Below are 22,284 nucleotides of genomic sequence, written 5' to 3' on the forward strand. Positions count from 1 at the left end.
AAGGAAATGTCTAAGTGACCCCAACCTTTTGAATGGAAGGTCTTATCTTTAATCCATTTTAGAGTGAGGCTGTAAAGTAACAAAACGTCTCAAATGGGAGGAGTCTAAAGACTTCCTGAATGAATGTATACGTGTGTCAGGGTCAGCAGCTCTAACTGCTAGACCACACATGTCACTGATACGTTTGTCTGTAACTCACTCTCACTTCTTAATACAGTTTGTGGATTTGTAATTATTCATAATAATTAGTGTTTTTGATGGACTCTTCTGTCTATCACACCCCCTACTCTCCTCTTCTCTTTTCCTCACCATGCTCACTCTTTTGTTACTCCCCCTCCTTCTCATTCTCTCCTCCACACTTCCCTTATTCCTCTCCTTCCTCTCCTCCTTCCTTCCCCCGTCCACTCTCTCCTCTCCTCCTCTCCCTCCTCCCCTCTCCTTCCTCTTCCTCTCTATCTCCCCCAGGTCTCTGTCAGGGCGTATTGTGGGAGGTGTGTGGTGGTTCTTCACACTCATCATCATCTCCTCCTACACGGCCAACCTGGCTGCCTTCCTCACAGTAGAGAGGATGGTGTCGCCTATAGAGAGCGCTGAGGACCTGGCTAAACAGACAGACATCGCCTACGGTACCCTAGACTCCGGCTCCACTAAAGAGTTCTTCAGGGTGAGTATAGTGCTGGACTAGACACCAGCTGTGTCTGTTTTATCATATTATAGCCTTGTCCTACAGATGTAAGATCTTAATTTGAGGCAGTTACCTACAGCAACAGGGAAATGTGAATTATTATGTGGATTATAATTAATGGACATTTAAAAAAAGTGAAAATCAAAGTGGAAATTAAAAACTTCAAAAACTTTAAACCTCTAGTACACTACAAGTTTTACATTTCCAGTTCTCCTGGAACAGGGTGATCAAATTAAGATCCTACATCTGTATTTCATAGGCTTTTTGTGTATGTAGGAATATGAAGTTATAGGGTGCGTAGTATTGAACAGATCAGCTCACACACACACACACGACACCATGTGTTTTACTCAATACTGATCAGTTCACGCATAATTCAAGCATAATCATTCACTGGGGGAGGAGTGTGTGTTTTTACAGTAAGTGTTTCCAGTCAATATTCACTCCACCAGTAAATCTTTACAGTACACTAACTAACCCTCCATGTCCTCCTCTCTATGTGGCTATGTTTGCTCTATGCTCTCTCTCCACCCTCCTCCACCTCTACTCTTCCTCCACCCCTCCTCCGATCTGACCCAAACCAACCACAGCGGTCAAAGATCGCGGTATACGAGAAGATGTGGGGCTACATGAAGTCAGCCGAACCGACTGTGTTTACCAAGAACACCCAGGAGGGGGTTGTACGTGTGCGGAAGAGCAAAGGGAAGTACGCTTTCCTATTGGAGTCAACCATGAACGAGTACACAGAACAACGGAAACCCTGCGACACCATGAAGGTCGGCGGCAACCTGGACTCCAAAGGATACGGAGTGGCCACCCCCAAGGGTTCACTGTTAAGGTGGGTGGAGTAGTATAACAATATGTCCAAGCTGTGCGTGTTGTTATGTTATTCCACCTTCCCTGGCGTGCTGCCTGAATATGTATAATAACGCTTTTGTAACACTTATTTGGGTTGGATTTTTTTTTCATGCATAGTGATCATGAAGGTTAAGGTAGTGGCTTTTACATTTGTGTTTGGTGTGCATGTAGTCATGGCAACAGTTGTTTTTGTTGCAGCTCTACTTCGGTGTCAGGTAATGTTTGTGCTGCTTTGTGTTGGTGTGCCAGTGGGAGTTGGAACAGTGTGTTGAAAGGCCCTAGATAAGTCCAAATATTACTCTAATATATTACTATGACCAATGTTGCAAAATACTGGCAACTTTCTCCAAATTCCTGGATTTTCTGCTTATTCCCCTCTGAATCCGGAAATATATCCCGAACTGGGATTTCTGAAAAACCTGGGGAATTTTGGCAAGGTTAACGGAACGTTGCGAACCAAACTGCACTAATTAGGGAAAAGAGTGCTATTTGGGACGTAGACATAGTGAATGTCATATGAGATGGTCGGATATACAGTTGAAGTCGGATGTTTACATACACCTTAGCCAAATACATTTAAACTCAGTTTTTCACAATTCATGACATTTAATCCTAGTAAAAATTCCCTGTCTTAGGTCAGTTAGGATCACCACTTTATTTTAAGAATGTGAAATGTCAGAATAATGGTAGAGAGAATTATTTATTTCAGCTTTTATTTCTTTCATCACATTCCCTGTTGGTCAAACGTTTACATACACTCAATTAGCATTTGGTAGCATTGCCTTTAAATTGTTTAACTTGGGTCAAACATTTTGGGTAGCCTTCCATAAGCTTCCCACAATAAGTTGGGTGAATTTTGGCCCATTCCTCCTGACAGAGCTGGTGTAACTGAGTCAGGTTTGTAGGCCTCCTTGCTCGCACACGCGTTTTCAGTTCTGCCCACAAATGTTCTATGGGATTGAGGTCAGGGCTTTGTGATGGCCACTCCAATACCTTGACTTTGTTGTCCTTAAGCCATTTTGCCACAACTTTGGAAGTATGCTTGGGTCATTGTACATTTCAAAGACCCATTTGCGACCAAGCTTTAACTTCTTGACTGATGTTTTGAGATGTTGATTCAATATATCCACATCATTTTCCTACCTCATGATCTCATCTATTTTGTGAAGTGCAAAGCACCCCAACAACATGATGCTGCCACCCCCGTACTTTACGGTTGGGATGGTGTTCTTCGGGCTTGCAAGCTTCCCCCTTTTTCCTCCAAACATAACGATGGTCATTATGGCCAAACAGTTCTATTTTTGTTTCATTAGACCAGAGGACATTTCTCCAAAAAGTACGACCTTTGTCCCCATGTGCAGTTGCAAACCGTAGTCTGGCTTTTTTATGGCGGTTTTGGAGCAGTGTCTTCTGCCTTGCTGAGCAGCCTTTCAGGTTATGTCGATATAGGACTTGTTTTACTGTTGATATAGATACTTTTGTACCTGTTTCCTCCAGCATCTTCACAAGGTGTTGTTCTGGGATTGATTTGCACTTTTCGCACTAAAGTACGTTAATCTCTAGGAGACAGAACGCGTCTCCTTCCTGAGCGGTATGAAGGCTGAGTGGTCCAATGGTGTTTATACTGTACTTGCGTACTATTGTTTGTACAGATAAACGTGGTACCTTCAGGCGTTTGGAAATTGCTCCCAAGGATGAACCAGACTTGTGGAGGTCTACAATTTTTTTCTGAGGTTTTGGCTGATTTCTTTTGATTTCCCATAATGTCAAGCAAAGAGGTACTGGGTTTGAAGGTAGGCCTTGAAATACATCCACAGGTACACCTACAATTGACTCAAATGATGTCAATTAGTCTATCAGAAGTTTCTAAAGCCATGATGACGTTTTCTGGAATTTTCCAAGCTGTTAAAGGCACAGTCAAGTTAGTGTATGTAAACTTCTGACCCACTGGATTTGTGATACAGTGAATTATAAGTGAAATAATCTGTCTGTAAACAACTGTTGGAAAATTACTTGTCATGCACAAAGTAGATGTCCTAACCAACATGCCAAAACTATAGTTTGTTAACAAGAAATTTGTGGAGAAGTTAAAAAATGAGTTTTAATGACTCCAACCTAAGTATAATGTAAACTTTCGACTTCAACTGTAAGTCATGTGAATGTCATATGAGATAGTGGGATATAAGTGATGTGAATGCGAGCCATGTCAATGATCAGTCCTGTCTGACTTGGCTAGACTAGAGCTGCTTTATACACAGTGGAATTTACAGACTTGCCTAAAAAAAAAACATCCCAGTCACCACAGGGAGTTAGTTTCACTTCGCCAAAACTAGTGTGTGTGTGTGTTCCTGTGTGTACTGGCCACATTTTCATGAATCCATTGTGAAAGGACTGATAAAAGTGAACTTGCATTTTCACAGTTTTTTTAGAAAGAGGGAGATAATGTTATTTTTGAGAGGGAAAAGACACTGCAAATGATGAAAGCAAACAAGCACCCCTTCAAAATCAAATTAAATTTATTTATATAGCCCTTCGTACATCAGCTGATATCTCAAAGTGCTGTACAGAAACCCAGCCTAAAACCCCAAACAGCAAGCAATGCAGGTGTAGAAGCACGGTGGCTAGGAAAAACTCCCTAGAAAGGCCAAAACCTAGGAAGAAACCTAGAGAGGAACCAGGCTATGTGGGGTGGCCAGTCCTCTTCTGGCTGTGCCGGGTGGAGATTATAACAGAACATGGCCAAGATGTTCAAATGTTCATAAATGACCAGCATGGTCGAATAATAATAAGGCAGAACAGTTGAAACTGGAGCAGCAGCACAGTCAGGTGGACTGGGGACAGCAAGGAGTCATCATGTCAGTTATTCCTGGGGCATGGTCCTAGGGCTCAGGTCCTCCGAGAGAGAGAAAGAAAGAGCGAATTAGAGAGAGCATATGTGGGGTGGCCAGTCCTCTTCTTGCTGTGCCGGGTGGAGATTATAACAGAACATGGACAAGATGTTCAAATGTTCATAAATGACCAGCATGGTCCAATAATAATAAGGCAGATCAGTTGAAACTGGAGCAGCAGCACGGCCAGGTGGACTGGGGACAGCAAGGAGTCATCATGTCAGGTAGTCCTAGGACTCAGGTCCTCCGAGAGAGAGAAAGAAAGAGAGAAGGAAAGAATTAGAGAACACACACTTAGATTCACACAGGACACCGAATAGGACAGGAGAAGTACTCCAGATATAACAAACTGACCCCAGCCCCCCGACACATAAACTACTGCAGCATAAATACTGGAGGCTGAGAAAGGAGGGGTCAGGAGACACTGTGGCCCCATCCGAGGACACCCCCGGACAGGGCCAAACAGGAAGGATATAACCCCACCCACTTTGCCAAAGCACAGCCCCCACACCACTAGAGGGATATCTTCAACCACCAACTTACCATCCTGAGACACGGCTGAGTATAGCCCACAAAGACCTCCGCCACGGCACAACCCAAGGGAGGGGGCACAACCCAGACAGGATGACCACATCAGTGAATCAACCCACTCAGGTGACGCACCCCCTCCAGGGACGGCATGAGAGAGCCCCAGTAAGCCAGTGACTCAGCCCCTGTAATAGGGTTAGAGGCAGAGAATCCCAGTGGAAAGAGGGGAACCGGCCAGGCAGAGACAGCAAGGCTCCAGAGCCTTTCTGTTCACCCTCCCACTCCTGGGCCAGACTTCACTCAATCATATGACCCACTGAAGAGATGAGTCTTCAGTAGAGACTTAAAGGTTGAGACCGAGTTTGCGTCTCTGACATGGGTAGGCAGACCGTTCCATAAAAATGGAGCTCTATAGGAGAAAGCCCTGCCTCCAGCTGTTTGCTTAGAAATTCTAGGGACAATTAGGAGGCCTGCGTCTTGTGACCGTAGCGTACGTGTAGGTATGTACGGCAGGACCAAATCTGAGAGATAGGTAGGAGCAAGCCCATGTAATGCTTTGTAGGTTAGCAGTAAAACCTTGAAATCAGCCCTTGCTTTGACAGGAAGCCAGTGTAGAGAGGCTAGCACTGGAGTAATATGATCTAATTTTTTGGTTCTAGTCAGGATTCTAGCAGCCGTATTTAGCACTAACTGAAGTTTATTTAGTGCTTTATCCGGGTAGCCGGAAAGTAGAGCATTGCAGTAGTCTAACCTAGAAGTGACAAAAGCATGGATTAATTTTTCTGCATAATTTTTGGGCAGAAAGTTTCTGATTTTTGCAATGTTACGTAGATGGAAAAAAGCTGTCCTTGAAATGGTATTGATATGTTCTTCAAAAGAGAGATCAGGGTCCAGAGTAAGCCGAGGTCCTTCACAGTTTTATTTGAGACGACTGTACAACCATTAAGATTAATTGTCAGATTCAACAGAAGATCTCTTTGTTTCTTGGGACCTAGAACAAGCATCTCTGTTTTGTCCGAGTTTAAAAGTAGAATGTTTGCAGCCATCCACTTCCTTATGTCTGAAACACAGGCTTCTAGCGAGGGCAATTTTGGGGATTCACCATGTTTCATTGAAATGTACAGCTGTGTGTCATCCGCATAGCAGTGAAAGTTAACATTATGTTTTCGAATAACATCCCCAAGAGGTAAAATATATAGTGAAAACAATAGTGGTCCTAAAACGGAACCTTGAGGAACACCGAAATTTACAGTTGATTTGTCAGAGGACAAACCATTCACAGAGACAAACTGATATCTTTCCGACAGATAAGATCTAAACCAGGCCAGAACTTGTCCGTGTAAACCAATTTGGGTTTCCAATCTCTCCAAAAGAATGTGGTGATCGATGGTATCAAAAGCAGCACTAAGGTCTAGGAGCATGAGGACAGATGCAGAGCCTCGGTCCGATGCCATTAAAATGTAATTTACCACCTTCACAAGTGCCGTCTCAGTGCTATGATGGGGTCTAAAACCAGACTGAAGCATTTCGTATACATTGTTTGTCTTCAGGAAGGCAGTGAGTTGTTGCGCAACAGCCTTTTCTAAAAATTTTGACAGGAATGGAAGATTCGATATTGGCCGATAGTTTTTTATATTTTCTGGGTCAAGGTTTGGCTTTTTCAAGAGAGGCTTTATTACTGCCACTTTTAGTGAGTTTGGTACACATCCGGTGGATAGAGAGCCATTTATTATGTTCAACATAGGAGGGCCAAGCACAGGAAGCATCTCTTTCAGTAGTTTAGTTGGAATAGGGTCCAGTATGCAGTTTGAAGGTTTAGAGGCCATGATTATTTTCATCATTGTGTCAAGAGATATAGTACTAAAACACTTGAGCGTCTCTCTTGATCCTAGGTCCTGGCAGAGTTGTGCAGACTCAGGACAACTGAGCTTTGAAGGAATACGCAGATTTAAGGAGGAGTCCGTAATTTGCTTTATAATAATCATAATCTTTTCCTCAAAGAAGTTCATGAATTTATCACTGCTAAAGTGAAAGTCATCCTCTCTTGGGGAATGCTGCTTTTTAGTTAGCTTTGCGACAGTATCAAAAAGGAATTTCGGATTGTTCTTATTTTCCTCAATTAAGTTAGAAAAATAGGATGATCGAGCAGCAGTAAGGGCTCTTCGGTACTGCACAGTACTGTCTTTCCAAGCTAGTTGGAAGACTTCCAGTTTGGTGTGGCGCCATTTCCGTTCCAATTTTCTGGAAGCTTGCTTCAGAGCTCGGGTATTTTCTGTGTACCAGGGAGCTAGTTTCTTATGAGAAATGTTTTTAGTTTTTAGGGGTGCAACTGCATCTAGGGTATTGCGCAAGGTTAAATTGAGTTCCTCAGTTAGGTGGTTAACTGATTTTTGTCCTCTGGCGTCCTTGGGTAGACAGAGGGAATCTGGAAGGACATCAAGGAATCTTTGTGTTGTCTGTTTATAGCACGACTTTTGATGATCCTTGGTTGGGGTCTGAGCAGATTATTTGTTGCAATTGCAAACGTAATAAAATGGTGGTCCGATAGTCCAGGATTATGAGGAAAAACATTAAGATCCACAACATTTATTCCATGGGACAAAACTAGGTCCAGCGTATGACTGTGACAGTGAGTGGGTCCAGAGACATGTTGGACAAAACCCACTGAGTCGATGATGGCTCCGAAAGCCTTTTGGAGTGGGTCTGTGGACTTTTCCATGTGAATATTAAAGTCACCAAAGATTAGAATATTATCCGCTATGACTACAAGGTCCGATAGGAATTCAGGGAACTCAGTGAGGAACGCTGTATATGGCCCAGGAGGCCTGTAAACAGTAGCTATAAAAAGTGATTGAGTAGGCTGCATAGATTTCATGACTAGAAGCTCAAAAGACGAAAACGTCATTTTTTTTGTTTTTGTAAATTTAAATTTGCTATCTTAAATGTTAGCAACACCTCCGCCTTTGCGGGATGCACGGGGGATATGGTCACTAGTGTAGCCAGGAGGTGAGGCCTCATTTAACACAGTAAATGAATCAGGCTTAAGCCATGTTTCAGTCAGGCCAATCACATCAAGATTATGATCAGTGATTAGTTAATTGACTATAATTGCCTTTGAAGTAAGGGATCTAACATTAAGTAGCCCTATTTTGAGATGTGAAGTATCATGATCTCTTTCAATAATGACAGGAATGGAGGTGGTCTTTATCCTAGTGAGATTGCTAAGGCGAACACCGCCATGTTTAGTTTTGCCCAACCTAGGTCGAGGCACAGACACGGTCTCAATGGTGATAGCTGAGCTGACTACACTGACTGTGCTAGTGGCAGACTCCACTATGCTTGCAGGCTGGCTAACAGCCTGCTGCCTGGCCTGCACCCTATTTTATTGTGGAGCTAGAGGAGTTAGAGCCCTGTCTATGTTGGTAGATAAAATGAGAGCACCCCTCCAGCTAGGATGGAGTCCGTCACTCCTCAGCAGGTCAGGCTTGGTCCTGTTTGTGGGTGAGTCCCAGAAAGAGGGCCAATTATCTACAAATTCTATCTTTTGGGAGGGGCAGAAAACAGTTTTCAACCAGCGATTGAGTTGTGAGACTCTGCTGTAGAGCTCATCACTCCCCCTAACTGGGAGGGGGCCAGAGACAATTACTCGATGCCGACACACCTTTCTAGCTGATTTACACGCAGAAGCTATGTTGCGCTTGGTGATCTCTGACTGTTTCATCCTAACATCGTTGGTGCCGACGTGGATAACAATAGCCCTATACTCTCTACACTCACCAGTTTTAGCTTTAGCCAGCACCATCTTCAGATTAGCCTTAACGTCGGTAGCCCTGCCCCCCGGTAAACAGTGTATGATCGCTGGATGATTCGTTTTAAGTCTAATACTGCTGGTAATGGAGTCGCCAATGACTAGAGTTTTCAATTTGTCAGAGCTAATGGTGGGAAGCTTCGGCGTCTCAGACCCCGTAACGGGAGGAGTAGAGACCAGAAAAGACTCGGCCTCTGACTCCGACCCGCTGCTTAATGGGGAAAACCGGTTGAAAGTTTCTGTTGGCTGAATGAGCGACACCGGTTGAGCGTTCCTACAGCATTTCCTTCCAGAAACCGTGAGAAAGTTGTCCGGCTGCGGGGACTGTGCCAGGGGATTTATACTACTATCTATACTTACTGGTGGCACAGACACTGTTTCATCCTTTCCTACACTGAAATTACCCTTGCCTAACGATTGCGTCTGAAGCTGGGCTTGTAGCACAGCTATCCTCGCCGTAAGGCGAGTACAGCGACTGCAATTAGAAGGCATCATGTTAATATTACTACTTAGCTTCGGCTGGTGGAGGTCCTGACGAATCGTGTCCAGATAAAGCGTCCGGAGTGAAAAAGTTGAGGAAAAAAAAATATATATATAAACGGTAATTAAAAAGTAAAAACCGTAAATTTGTCAGGTAGCAAAACAGGTTGGCAACAAAACACACAGCAACTAGAAAACAAGTCTGTAAGTTGTGACCGGAAATGACGTGCTGTTGTCCTATCTGGTGCAAACACAGAGACAGGAACAATCACAAGTTATCTCAGCCTATACTATAATGCTCATACTATCTCTTAGTGAATACTGCTTCTGGTTTACCATATATCCTTTAATACATGGAAAATGGAACAAATAGCCATGATCACATGTAAACTGTAGAGAGGAGCACCTCAGTGCAGTATGTAAACTAACTATAGATCTATGTTGTTGACCACCTGACCCTAGATAGGGCCTACAGAGCATTCTGTCTCTCTCAATCAATGATGTTTATTTTATAAAGCCCTTTTTACATCAGCAGTTGCTACAAAGTGCTAATAAACACACTAGCAACGGTCGTGAAAATTGGTAAAATGTCAAGAATACCGTTCTGATAAATGTACCAGTTGCATAGTGGAGTAGGATACTCCATACTTGTTGACTGAACTACAGCACTATAACAGACGTTTGTGCAATTGTACAATCAACAGGAACATGTGTTTTGCACAAGCAAGAGTTGGAATGTGCATTGCTTTTCTTTTTAAATAATTTGATCCAGCAACAATTATGTGACAAGTGAATTAACACCCCACAAAAACAAGAAAATAATTGCTGGAAAGTGGGGAATCCTGAGGTGGGCTGGACATTCGCATTGCAAGACACACAGACGCATGCACGCACACACACTATTTCCACAATCCAACATCAACCCTTACCTGTCTGTAAATTCCACTGACTGTGCTTCTCTAGAATGGAACAACATGAGTTTGCAATGCAAACAACAACTGGTGCAGGATTTATCCACTGTTTTCTGCAAGAGGAGTCACTGACAGATCATGGTAGTTCCCGATGGTTCCCGATTTTTTTCAGCATTATTATCGGTTGCTTTCCCCTGCTCAGATGTGGCATGCATCAAACATTGGTTGCGTGCCACATCCTCGACTGTGTCATCAACTGACAAATTGCTATAACATGGGATGTTGTTAGCTGATACGTAAAATACCTATCCAGACATTGTCAGATCTGGCATGCGTCAGTAACGCATGGGCAGAGAAACGTGCCCATCATCTTCTGTCAGTCACTTCTCCTGGTCACCATGGAAACCCACCAATCAGCATGCAAAGCAGCTATTATGTCAGACAAGGCTGCAATTTCCCACGGCATTAACCTTAAAGTGTCTCTAAAAGGGTTAGATGTTTAATTATATTTTTCTTCTCTTCTCATCAGCTTTTACTGAAATAGTTATTTTACTAATGTTGCTATCAGTTACATTTCTGTCTCTCTCATTTATGGTGTGTGCTTGATATTACTGCAAAGTCGAGCTGAAAGGCACTGAATGCACGTGGACAAATCTCTCTTGATGCAAGTTTTACTCCTCTGAATCAAAATGTACAGTATATATAACATGACGTTACTACACAATCATTTCTCTATGGGCCCTGGTCAATATATGCACCATTTTGGATGCACAAAATGTGTAATGGAGTCTAACTATCAATCAGGTTGTGTGAAGAAAGACAAAATACATTCTGGTCAGTGACCACAAGGGAAAAATGGACATACTGTAATTTAGTTTCCTTGGCTCAAACTGAAGTGAACCAAGTCCCAACTTGAGGATTGTCCGTTCTGTGTATAAGGGTCCAATCTGTGGGGCAAATACAAATTTCCACTCAAGTCAAAATATAACTTCTCCCATTGACATCACTGCATGACTAAGTGAAAATGTATGACTTAAGTGGAAGTTAGGCTTTGCCCCCTGTGTATGGAGGGAGGGTTTATTGTTACAGATAGAGCATTAACACACCCCTATTTCCACCCTTGTGCCCCCTTTACAATCCCACCCTTCCCCCTCCTATCCCCAATTGGATGCTATTGACTCACCTTCACTCACCCAAATATGTTTTATCATTTTCAAGAAGCGCAGTTAACCTGGCAGTGTTAAAACTGAATGAACAAGGCCTGTTGGACAAATTGAAAAACAAGTGGTGGTACGACAAGGGAGAGTGTGGCAGCGGCGGAGGTGGCGAGAAGGTTAGCCACCCTTGTGTCAGCCCCATGCCGATTGGGTAAAACTGTTGCCGTGGTAACGGGGGCATCTGCCGGGGCGACACCCATCCTGTGGCCCGCAGTGGCGTTGTGACGCACCACAGTGGCACATATTATAGAGTGGAAAGTGATTACTGTCAAACCACAGACATGAGCTATTGATAGATGTTATTGTTCACCTATTCATAATCTAAAGCTTAAGTGAAACGTTTTTGAAGACACTTCGAAGTCACAGTCACCGCCCTATTGTGTACTCCCACTAAACACTACATTGTGCATGTCATACATGTATCTTATGCCAAAACATGAAGTTGTCCTTTGATAACTTTCGTGCTCACTTGAAAAAGAGATGTACATCTCATTGTGACTTTCCTAGTTAATTAACGGATCAATACATTTTAAATACATGTTTGTTTGGTAATTGTTGACCTGGTACAAAATCCAGCCAATAGTTGAGGCTTCACAGTAATGGCCTTCGATTGGTTGTTGTGAGATAGGCCCCAGCAGTATGTGCCCGTTCCAGAAAGCGATGAAGCGGGGGCCCCATGTATATGTCTGTAGCGCTCAGCCCCTCAGGCGCCCCCTCCTCGACCACGAGCATAGAGACATGTAAACAAATGGGGCTCCTGTCTCCATCACTTCCAAATGTTAAGTGCTCTGAATGGGCTCTTTAGGTTTCTGACTGAATAACATAAAATAACATGTCCTATGATGTTATTTATGTTATTTCCCCCTCCCCCCTGACCCTTCCCCGACCCCTCGACCTCACACGTGCGGTTTTGAAGAACGCCGGTAAACCTAGCCGTGTTGAAACTGAGTGAATCAGGCGTCTTAGACAAGCTGAAAAACAAATGGTGGTACGATAAGGGCGAGTGTGGACCCACGGCCTCAGGAAGTAAGGTCAGTCTCCTGCAAGTCCTGGGACCACACCTCCTCACTGACTGTTCTGTCACACAGATGAACCCCACCCATCGCAGACAGACAGATAGGAAGACAGGTAGACGGGTAGAAAGGCAGACAGGTAGGTAGGCAGGTAGAAAGGCAGACAGACAGGTTTACTGAGAGATAGGTAGGTAGGCAAGCAGATAGGGAGGCAGGCAGACAGGCAGGCTTGCTGACACACACACACAAAAATAGGACAGAGAGACTTAAAGCGTAGCCTGAGGGATACAACAGATCACACTAGAAGGCATGCTCACAATTCAGTGGTAAGCAGCACAGCAATGTACTGTCCTCTACCATTCAACATTTTGGGGTCACTTAGAAATGTCATTTTTGATCAGAAAAACAGTGTAGACATTGTTCATGTTGTAAATGACTATTGTAGCTGGAAACGGCAGATTTTTTTATGGAATATCTAAGAGGCCCATTATCAGCAACCATCACTCCTGTGTTCCAATGGCACGTTGTGTTAGCTAATCCAAGTTTATCATTTTAAAAGGCTAATTGATCATTAGAAAACACTTTTGCAATTATGTTAGCACAGCTGAAAACTGTTGTCCTGATTGAAGAAGCAAAAAAACTGTCCTTTAGACTAGTTGAGTATCTGGAGCATCAGCATTTGTGGGTTTGATTACAGGCTCAAAATGTCCAGAAACAAATAACATTCTTCTGAAACTAGTCAGTCTATTCTTGTTTTGGGAAATGAAGGCTATTCCATGTGAGAAATTGCCAAGAAACTGAAGGTCTCGTACAATGCTGTGTACCACTCCCTTCACAGAACAGCGCAAATTGGCTCTAACCAGAATAGAAAGAGGAGTGGGAGGCCCCAGAGCACAACTGAGCAAGAGGACAAGTACATTAGTGTCTAGTTTGAGAAACAGACGCCTCACAAGTCCTCAATTGGCAGATTCATTCAATAGTACCCGCAAAACACCAGTCTCAACGTCAACAGTGAAGAGGCAACTCCGGGATGTTGGCCTTCTAGGCAGAGTTGCAAAGAAAAAGCCATATCCCAGGCTGGCCAATAAAAACAAAAGATTAAGATGGGCAAAAGAACACAGACCCTGGACAGAGGAAGATTGGAAGAAATAGTTATGGACAGACGAATTTGAGGTGTTCGGATCACAAAGAACAACATTTGTGAGACCCAGAAAAAGATGAAAAGATGCTGTAGGAGTGCTTGACACCATCTGTCAAGCATGGTGGAGGAAATGTGATGGTCTGGGGGTGCTTTGGTGGTGGTAAAGTGGGAGATTTGTACAGGGTAAAAGGGATCTTGAAGAAGGAAAGCTATCAATCCATTTTGCCATGACATGCCATACCCTGTGGACGGCGCCTATTTGGAGCCAATTTCCTCCTACAACAGGACAATGACCCAAAGCACAGCTCCAAACTATGCAATAACTATTTAGGGAAGAAGCAGTCAGCTGGTATTCTGTCTATGATGAAGTGGCCAGCACAGTCACCGGATCTCAACCCTATTGAGCTGTTGTGGGAGCAGCTTGACCGTATGGTACGTAAGAAGTGCCCATCAAGCCAATCCAACTTGTGGGAGGTGCTTCAGGAAGCATGGGGTGGGAGGTGCTTCAGGAAGCATGGGGTGAAATCTCTTCAGGTTACCTCAACAAATTGACAACTAGAAGGTCTGCAAGGCTGTAATTGCAGCAAATAGAGGATTCTTTGACAAAGGAAAAGTTTGAAGGACACTATTATTTCAATTAAAAATCATTATTTATAACCTTGTCAACATTCCTATTCATTTTGCAACTCATTTCATGTATGTTTTCATGGAAAGCAAGGACATTTCTAAGTGACCCTAAACTTTTGAACGGTAGTGTATGAAATGATGATACCCGCAGGATCACATTCATATGGTTGTCAGCTGTATCTTAGTAGTGTATACTTAGTAGGGCACTTAGTAATGAATGTATTCAAGTTGTGCAGTTGTGATGTCCCAGCAGATTATTAGTATCATAGAATTAGAATGAGTAGAACAGGTTTGAAACCTATTATTTTTTATGATTAGTATGCCAGTCATCCCAGCTCACTCTAGATTGGATATATCAAGTATAGCAGTTGGCCACTACTCAGGCATGTAAAGTGAACTCCCGCCTCAACAAAGCAGCATGTAAACGCCTTAGCGGCAAAACAAGTCCTTGTCAAGTGTACAATATTTTCTTGTCAAGTATAATTAAAAAGTAGCTCTCCAGTTTTGTCAGAATGTGCTCACACACATTCCCATCAGCAGCAGATCAGATGCATAACAAGGCAGTGTTTAGTGAAGTCTCTAACCTGAACATAGTCCTTTTGAAAATAAATCATCCTACTTTAGGAGCAGGAATCCAACCTGCTCCAAAAGAGGAGATAAGAAATATGAGAGAGCTGCTCTCGTGTGTTTTAAACCACAGCATCTAATTACAAAATGACAATAAGCTGAGATAACCGAGGGCTAGGGAGCTACTTGAGAGTTTAGACCGAGGAAAAAACAGCCTGTTGACAATTGTTGACAGCTAGCAAACTAGAATAATTGTTTTCCTTTTTAATTGCTCTAAAACATCATAGTCAAGCTTTAGATTGATTTGAATGGTAATTTCATGATGATAACAGCTACAGCCCTAGCCACAGAGCTCATAGCTAGAGAAGGTGGACTGGAAAGTATGTCTGTGTGTGTGTGTGTTATATTTGTTAACTTTGTATTTGTGTACTTGTGTTGTAATGTGTAATATAATTGCCTGGTATTTTATGTATGAGTATGTATGTGAGTCTGTGTTTTCATTTGTGTGTTCTCGGCACCCCACCACTGTCACGCCTCTGATTTCCTGTCTGCCCTGTGTCTCTCCTCCAACCCCTCAGGACAAGTCGTCCCAGGCCCTGTCGTTGAGCAACGTGGCGGGGGTCTTCTATATCCTTGTGGGGGGCCTGGGTCTGGCCATGCTGGTGGCCCTCATCGAATTCTGCTACAAGTCCCGGAACGAGGCCAAGCGAATGAAGGTGGAGGCACCGATGTCTGAACACCACCACCACCACCTCCCCCACCACCTTACCCCTAGCAGCCCCCGCCCCAGCTGCTCCAGCCCCAGAACAAGCCCTCACCCCAGTCACAGTCCTGGCTATAGTCCTGGCCACACCCCCGGCCCCAGCCCTTCCCCAAGCACCCACAACTTAGCCACGTATAGTGAGGTTTTCGACGGGTATGGGAGCGATGATGGGAGTGATGGGGATGTTATGATATAAGGCCAGTATAGAAAAGTCCTCCTCCATCCCCCACCCACCCCTCTAGGCCCCCCTCCTGTGGTACTGTAAGTTGACCCTCCCTTATTGTCCGCTAGCTAGCTTGCCATGCTGCTGATTGACTGTACAACTGCTGGCAATGCTTCCTTTACTTCCTCTGCCTTGTGATTCGCTCGTTTGTGGTCATGTGACTTACTCGTCTGTCTCTTGGCTTCCTGGCGGGGGCTTTAAGATGGCCGCCGTTTCTATTGTCTGTTTGGTTTGTTTGGCTGCAGACAATGTCTCCTGCTGTTGACTGTGACTAGGGTTGCACACTTCTGGAAGCTTTTCCAAAATTCCCACGTTTTAGAGAAATCCCGGTTGCAGGAATCCCTCCCTGCTTATTCCCCATTGATTCTGGGAATTTTCCAACCGGGATTTCTGGAAATCTAGGAATTTGGGATATTATTCTCATGTTTTCCAGAAATACCAGTTGGAGGATTTCCTGTTGGTGTATTCCATCCTTACTTATTCACTCCGGGAATCCACCAACCTGGATTTCTGGGAATTTGGGGAAAGTTTCCCAGATTTCCCAGGAATTCTCAGGTTTTCTCGAAATCCCCTCTCTGCTTATTTCCTTCTTATTCCAGGAATCCTCCAACCTTGATTGTTTGGGAAAGTTTCTGGAATTTCACAACCCTGAATATGACACACACAGGCACCTGCTAACATCACACATAGCCATGGTGCTCTGTCTAAACCAAGGGCATCAGTTGGGTATGGCAGTCGCACAAACATTTTAAGTAAGCAAAAAAAGTAGACAAAAAATCTTTCGTATCCTGATTTAAAATGCAACTGCTGTTTAACGTAACGTCAGACTGGTTTTAGGACCATGCGGAGCATCGCTCGGAGAGCAGCTGCCAACCTGCGCCCTTTTCTCTCACTTTTAGAAAGCAGAGGACAGAGACAGTGGCAGCTTGCCAGTCAGCTTTTTAGGCCGATTGCCGATTGCTTTGAATTTGATGACGGTATTTGAACTCAGCCTTGTAAACCTTATTGTAATCTGATAGCCAGGGGTTAATTGAATTGTGAATTTGGAGGTGGGGAAGCCTTCCTTTTTGGTGACCATTCAAAAGCGATTTTATTGTTATTAAAATATAGGCTGTGAAAACTGTCGGCCTAATTTATATTTACGTTAATTTACCAAGTAGGCTAGTGCAATTTTGGTTTCATGTATTGGCATGAACATAAACAGAACTGAACAACTTTCTTTTTAGAGCATTTCCCCAAAATACATGTCCTGTTTTTGGAACAATAACAATAAAATAACAATTGTAGGCTATAACAAATGTTCTGTCATGCAATTATAATTGATAGAACTATTTTTACTTCTTGCTGCAGGCCTACTTCATCATCATCCTCTGCCTGCATCCCTATCTGTAGCCTACCTGTCTCTGGTATAATGCATTTCCACCTCTCACTTTATCAGTCTTGCTTGTCCATCTTCCTCAATTCAATTCTTACAGATCAATCTTGCAGGCAAAACGTCATTAAATATTGTTCAGTTATTTAGCCATAGTGTGGATGTAGGGCTGTTTTTGAAATACAATAATCACCCAGACAGTGCAACTACTGTGTGGCCAACACAATAATATCAGAGACAAGCTGGCCCGGGGAAAGATGTGCGAGCCACCCCTTCGTTATTCCAAATAATATTCTCAGAGCTGCCTTGTTGATACAAAATGTTTCAGTATTCTCAGAGCCAACTTGTTCATTGATACAATGTTTCAATAGTTTCAAGCCCACCTTGTTGATGTTGGTTTTAATTTACAATGAATCCTACCATTTATAAAGATCTCCGTACAGGTTATATATATATATATTGTAGGCTACCTAACTATGGCCTAAAAATGTCTAACTGCCCAAATGTCTAATACCCCCCCCCCCCCCCAACACACACACACACACACACACACACACACACTTTGCCATTCCCTAGGTTCAGCTAAACTAACACCACTTTTCTAAAAATGACAATATAAGAAGGGAGAACCACAGGTTTTAATGAGAAACCAGCCCCAAGTACACGTTAAGTTAGATAAAGCAATATAACACCATACATTATTGGCGTGTTAAAGCCTAGAGTAAGTGGAAACTAACTGCCCCTCTATATTGACTTGAGCGCCGATCTCTAAGATATTTCCCTCGGGTCCAACGATTTTTGACTTGCAGATCTACAGTATGTGTCTGACGTGGTTATGTGTCTCCTGTTGGTGCTGTAGGCCCCCTCTCTCAGCCCTCTCTCCATTCTCTTTACTGTTGCTTGGTCAGCTGCCCTGTCGTCCCTCGCCCACACATAAATCATCCAATGTCTAATAACCATAGTAGTCAATGGTAGTCTTGTATCAAATGTGCACATAAAGTGGTGTTATAAGATTTTATTGAATGGCCATGATGGATGTCCTGTGATTCTGTGGTGTGACGTTAGATGTAGTTACTGTACTATATTCATCCCTGACATTATCCATCTTCATGATGCTTCCTGATCTTAGAATTGTTAGTGTAATTTTGTATGTCCAGATGAGCTGACATGTTTTTCTCTGTCCCTCTCTTCCCCTTTCTTTCTCTCACTATTCCCTCTCTCTCTCTCCCTGTCCCCCTTGCTTTCTCTCACTATTCCCTCTCTCTCTCTCCCTGTCCCCCTTGCTTTCTCTCACTATTCCCTCTCTCTCTCTCCCTGTCCCCCTTGCTTTCACTCTCTCCCCTCTGTCTGTTCCCACCCTCTCTTCCCTTTTCTTTCTCTCACTATTCCCTCTCTCTCTCTCTCTCTCCCTGTCCCCTTGCTTTCTCTCACTATTCCCTCTCTCTCTCTCCCTGTCCCCTTGCTTTCTCTCACTATTCCCTCTCTCTCTCTCCCTGTCCCCTTGCTTTCTCTCACTATTCCCTCTCTCTCTCTCCCTGTCCCCCTTGCGTTCTCTCTCTCTCTCCCCTCTCTCTCTCTCCCTGGCCCCCTTGCTTTCTCTCTCTCCCCTCTTTCTTCCGCTCTCCCTCTGTCTGTTCCCACCCTCTCTTCCCCTTGCTTTCTCTCACTATTCCCTCTCTCTCTCTCCCTGTCCCCTTGCTTTCTCTCACTATTCCCTCTCTCTCCCTGTCCCCCTTGCTTTCTCTCACTATTCCCTCTCTCTCTCTCTCCCTGTCCCCCTTGCTTTCTCTCTCTCTCCCTCTATCTCTCTCTCTCTGTCCCCCTTGCTTTCTCTCTCTCCCCTCTTTCTTCCCCTCTCCCTCTGTCTGTTCCCACCCTCTCTTCCCTTTTCTTTCTCTCACTATTCCCTCTCTCTCTCTCCCTGTCCCCCTTGCTTTCTCTCTCTCCCCTCTCCCTCTGTCTGTTCCCACCCTCTCTTTTTCTTATATTTGTCTCTCCTCTTTCTCACTACCCCCATTTCCCCTCTCTCTGTCTCTATCCCCCTTTCTCTTCCTGCCCCCCCCCCTTTCCCTACCCAGCTGACCTTCACGGAGGCCATGAGGAACAAGGCACGCCTGTCGATCACAGGCAGTGTGGGGGAGAATGGGCGCGTCCTGACGCCCGACTGTCCCAAAGCGGTCCACTCGGGCCCCTCACTCCGCCAGAGCTCCGGCCTGGCCTTGGTCTCCTCTGAGCTCCCGTGAAAACCAAAAACCTTCCAAGTGCCTTAAAAATGACCAACCCACAACCACCATATACCACAAAGACACAGGACAAACACCACCCAAACCGGACACCACCACCAGTGTGTGGGCAGACAGGGACTAACTAACATTGTGGAAGTTTTTTTAATATAGCAGAAATTGGGACTTTGCCATTTGAGTATGTAGTGAATCTGTGGCCATTTTGGATGGAGTTCGGTGGAAAAGTACAATCTGTATTTTTACTTTGTGGCCAAGTGAGGGCTATTTGTAATCAGGTTGCCATTTTCGGGTGCAGAGGTGGAGATTGCATCTGAGATGTTCCACTGAAGACCCTGTGCCAACTTATCATTGGGATCACTGGCGAAGGAAGAGCAGGAGGAATTGAGAGTGAAGTAAAAATGAAAAATAAAGGAAGACCAGAAAACTTGAAACGTGTAACTGTGGATCATTGGGTTGCTGACTGAATTGGCAAACTGAATTACAATCAAGATTGTTTTCCAAATGTGGACAATTGTTACCAGATGAGAGCAGTGTTCAAAAAACAACTGTCAGACAACAATCTCACTGAATATCAATATCTGACATCATGTGGGGGAGTGTCTCCCGTTGTCATCATGGAGATAAAAACTATAATTATTAATAAACTACAATAACTCTATTGATAATACATATAAGATAAATAAACTGTGAAGATTTAGTAAATATGTATATTCTGTGAAGACGAAGCTAAAGAAAAAAGAAGTTCTGTACATAGAGGAGACTGTATAACATGCTTGCTTTTTCAACAGATGTAAATAGCTGATTCAGTAGTGGACAGAGGGCAGTTCTCTTTTTGTAACCATCTTTAAATAAATAATTCATCGCAATAATGGATAAGACGACGTTGTTGAAAAAGGAGAGACATTGAGACAGCGTTTTATTCCTTCAACGTTCAGTTCAGAGCGTCATGTTCCATGGGCATAGTATCAACTCTGCCCATCTAGATACCTGTTCTCTACATATTAATATATTCAGCGATGAATGTTAATTAGTCCCATCCTCATCCTCGAGCCTCGCCCCCATCCTCTAGCCACACCCCACACTGTGCAGTCATAGACCAGAAGTGGCTGATAGACCGAATTTTATGTTGAAATGCTTTACTTGCGTTTCCACTAGAAAACAAACAATATTTTTTGTGTCGTTTGTTCTATTTTTTGTAACGATCAATTACATTTAAAATGACTGTCCGTCTCCTGATTTTTCAATGTTTTTTCAATGTTCACGGCTGTTGAACGTTGAACGTCTTATGTGGATAGATATTTTAGATAATTGTGTATGGAGAGAATAATGCATTTTTTTTATGTGAAATGAGAAATGCAATTTTGCTGTATTATTTCACTAGTCAAAGCTTATATAAACAGTATTTATTGAGTAAAAAAGAAGACAAAGAAGAACATTTGTATTATTGAGCCATGGTCAAAGCTTTGGCCCTCTTGGTCCCTAACACTGTGGATCCTCAGTAGAAGAATCTATGGTCTACTTCCTGTCATTGAAGTTATTAGTGTGCAGTGGAGGTTTCAACACATGGCCAATGGAAGGGCAACCTCTAGGCCCGTGGGCAGCAATAGGACAATGACTTTTACTGTGTCATCCTTTTGTCTCTTTCATTTTCAACTTTTTTCCCCCAAAACCTGTTTCTGCTATTGTTGTTGTCGGACAAATATGTGCAATGTTATCAATGTTTTCAATTGCTGCCTCTGTCTTTTTCCCTTATACACATTCACATACACGTCCACATACATGTACACATTGTAGTGGTTGTAGCTTGTATGGCTGCCTGGGTGAACCTCCACTTCAGCCCCCCTCTGTCATTTTTATTCAGACATTTGTAACACAAATAAATTATCAAAACATTTAAAAATATATACAAAATAAGACTCATAAATATCAAAAAGAAGTAACAAAGAAACAAATGGCAAAGATGCCACCCTGGGCGGCTAACCATGTCGCCTATACCTAAATCCGCCACTGTGTACACGACACGTACAGAGGAGGCTGGTGAGAGGAGGTATAGGAGGACGGGCTCATTGTAATGGCTGAATGGAATCAATGAAACAGTATCAAACACATCAAACACATGGAAACCACATGATTGACTCTGTTCCATTGATTCCATTCCAGCCCGTCCTCCTATAGCTTCTCTCACCAGCCTCTTCTGGTACACACACGCACACACACACACACACACACACACACACCGGATGGACCTTGTTGCTTTGAGAGAATAAACCAGCTAAAATATTTCAGGCCATGCTTTTTGGTTCTGCCATATGTCTGTAAAATGCAAATGGTATCCTATTTTGGTTTCAATTGTACATCTTTATTTTGATCATTTTTTTAGTAAAAAGTTAATCCAAAGGATTTGTCACTGTGTTTTATTGTGGACAGGTGTGAGAGGGATCTGTGTTAATTCATGAACTTACTTGAGTGTGTTTGTGAGATATTTTTTTTAGATATAACCCACTCACAGGCTGGAATTCAATCAATTGCACATTGTCAACTGTTGGGGAGAGTATTATATTTAAAAGGTGTATTCCTGAATCATGAATGACGTTTTTACAATAATAATGCAATATGTTCCATTTACTGTAACTAATATTTGTGTTCAACTGGTAATAAGATGCACCCAGTCTAATGTAAAGGCTTTATGTAATTTCTAACCAACGTTTAATGATCACGCTCATGTCATGCTTACGTGAGCATTATAAGATACTAAAGCTGTCAAATCCACAAGCAGCTCCCGGCATTAAACCTAAAGCGGACATTACCATTGGTCGCATTAAGATACATTCCATGCAGCCTTGATTACAAGTTCAAACACTGAAATGTGAGATGTAATCTAGACCTCTATTAGGATGATAGAAATCCTCATTATTTTATTGAATCATTTTCAATTTGAGCGTCATTATTTCTATATATCC

The 22,284-nt window shown here is 43.2% G+C and overlaps 1 protein-coding gene across 5 annotated transcripts in view; it reads left to right on the forward strand.

The window, feature by feature from the left end:
• The window catches only part of LOC110534862 (glutamate receptor 4), a 193,258-nt gene extending 171,537 nt beyond the window's left edge, over positions 1-21,721 (forward strand). The window contains exons 12-17 of one of the 5 annotated variants that reach the window (XM_090186096.1): positions 466-664; positions 1,276-1,523; positions 11,377-11,526; positions 12,292-12,406; positions 15,302-15,439; positions 19,160-21,214. In XM_090186096.1, the coding sequence (XP_090042222.1) occupies positions 466-664; positions 1,276-1,523; positions 11,377-11,526; positions 12,292-12,406; positions 15,302-15,439; positions 19,160-19,324 (1,015 nt within the window). In that variant the 3' untranslated portion in view covers positions 19,325-21,214. Of the gene's footprint in view, positions 1-465; positions 665-1,275; positions 1,524-11,376; positions 11,527-12,291; positions 12,407-15,301; positions 15,766-19,159 lie in introns of those variants that run through there. The other 4 variants (XM_036989860.2, XM_036989861.2, XR_005053597.2 and 1 more) reach the window with 4 other exon arrangements.
• The last annotated feature ends 563 nt before the right edge of the window (positions 21,722-22,284 follow it).

Source organism: Oncorhynchus mykiss, chromosome 10 (genome assembly GCF_057628025.1).
Source record: "Oncorhynchus mykiss isolate SJ-2025 chromosome 10, ASM5762802v1, whole genome shotgun sequence".
Lineage (NCBI taxonomy): Eukaryota > Metazoa > Chordata > Actinopteri > Salmoniformes > Salmonidae > Oncorhynchus > Oncorhynchus mykiss.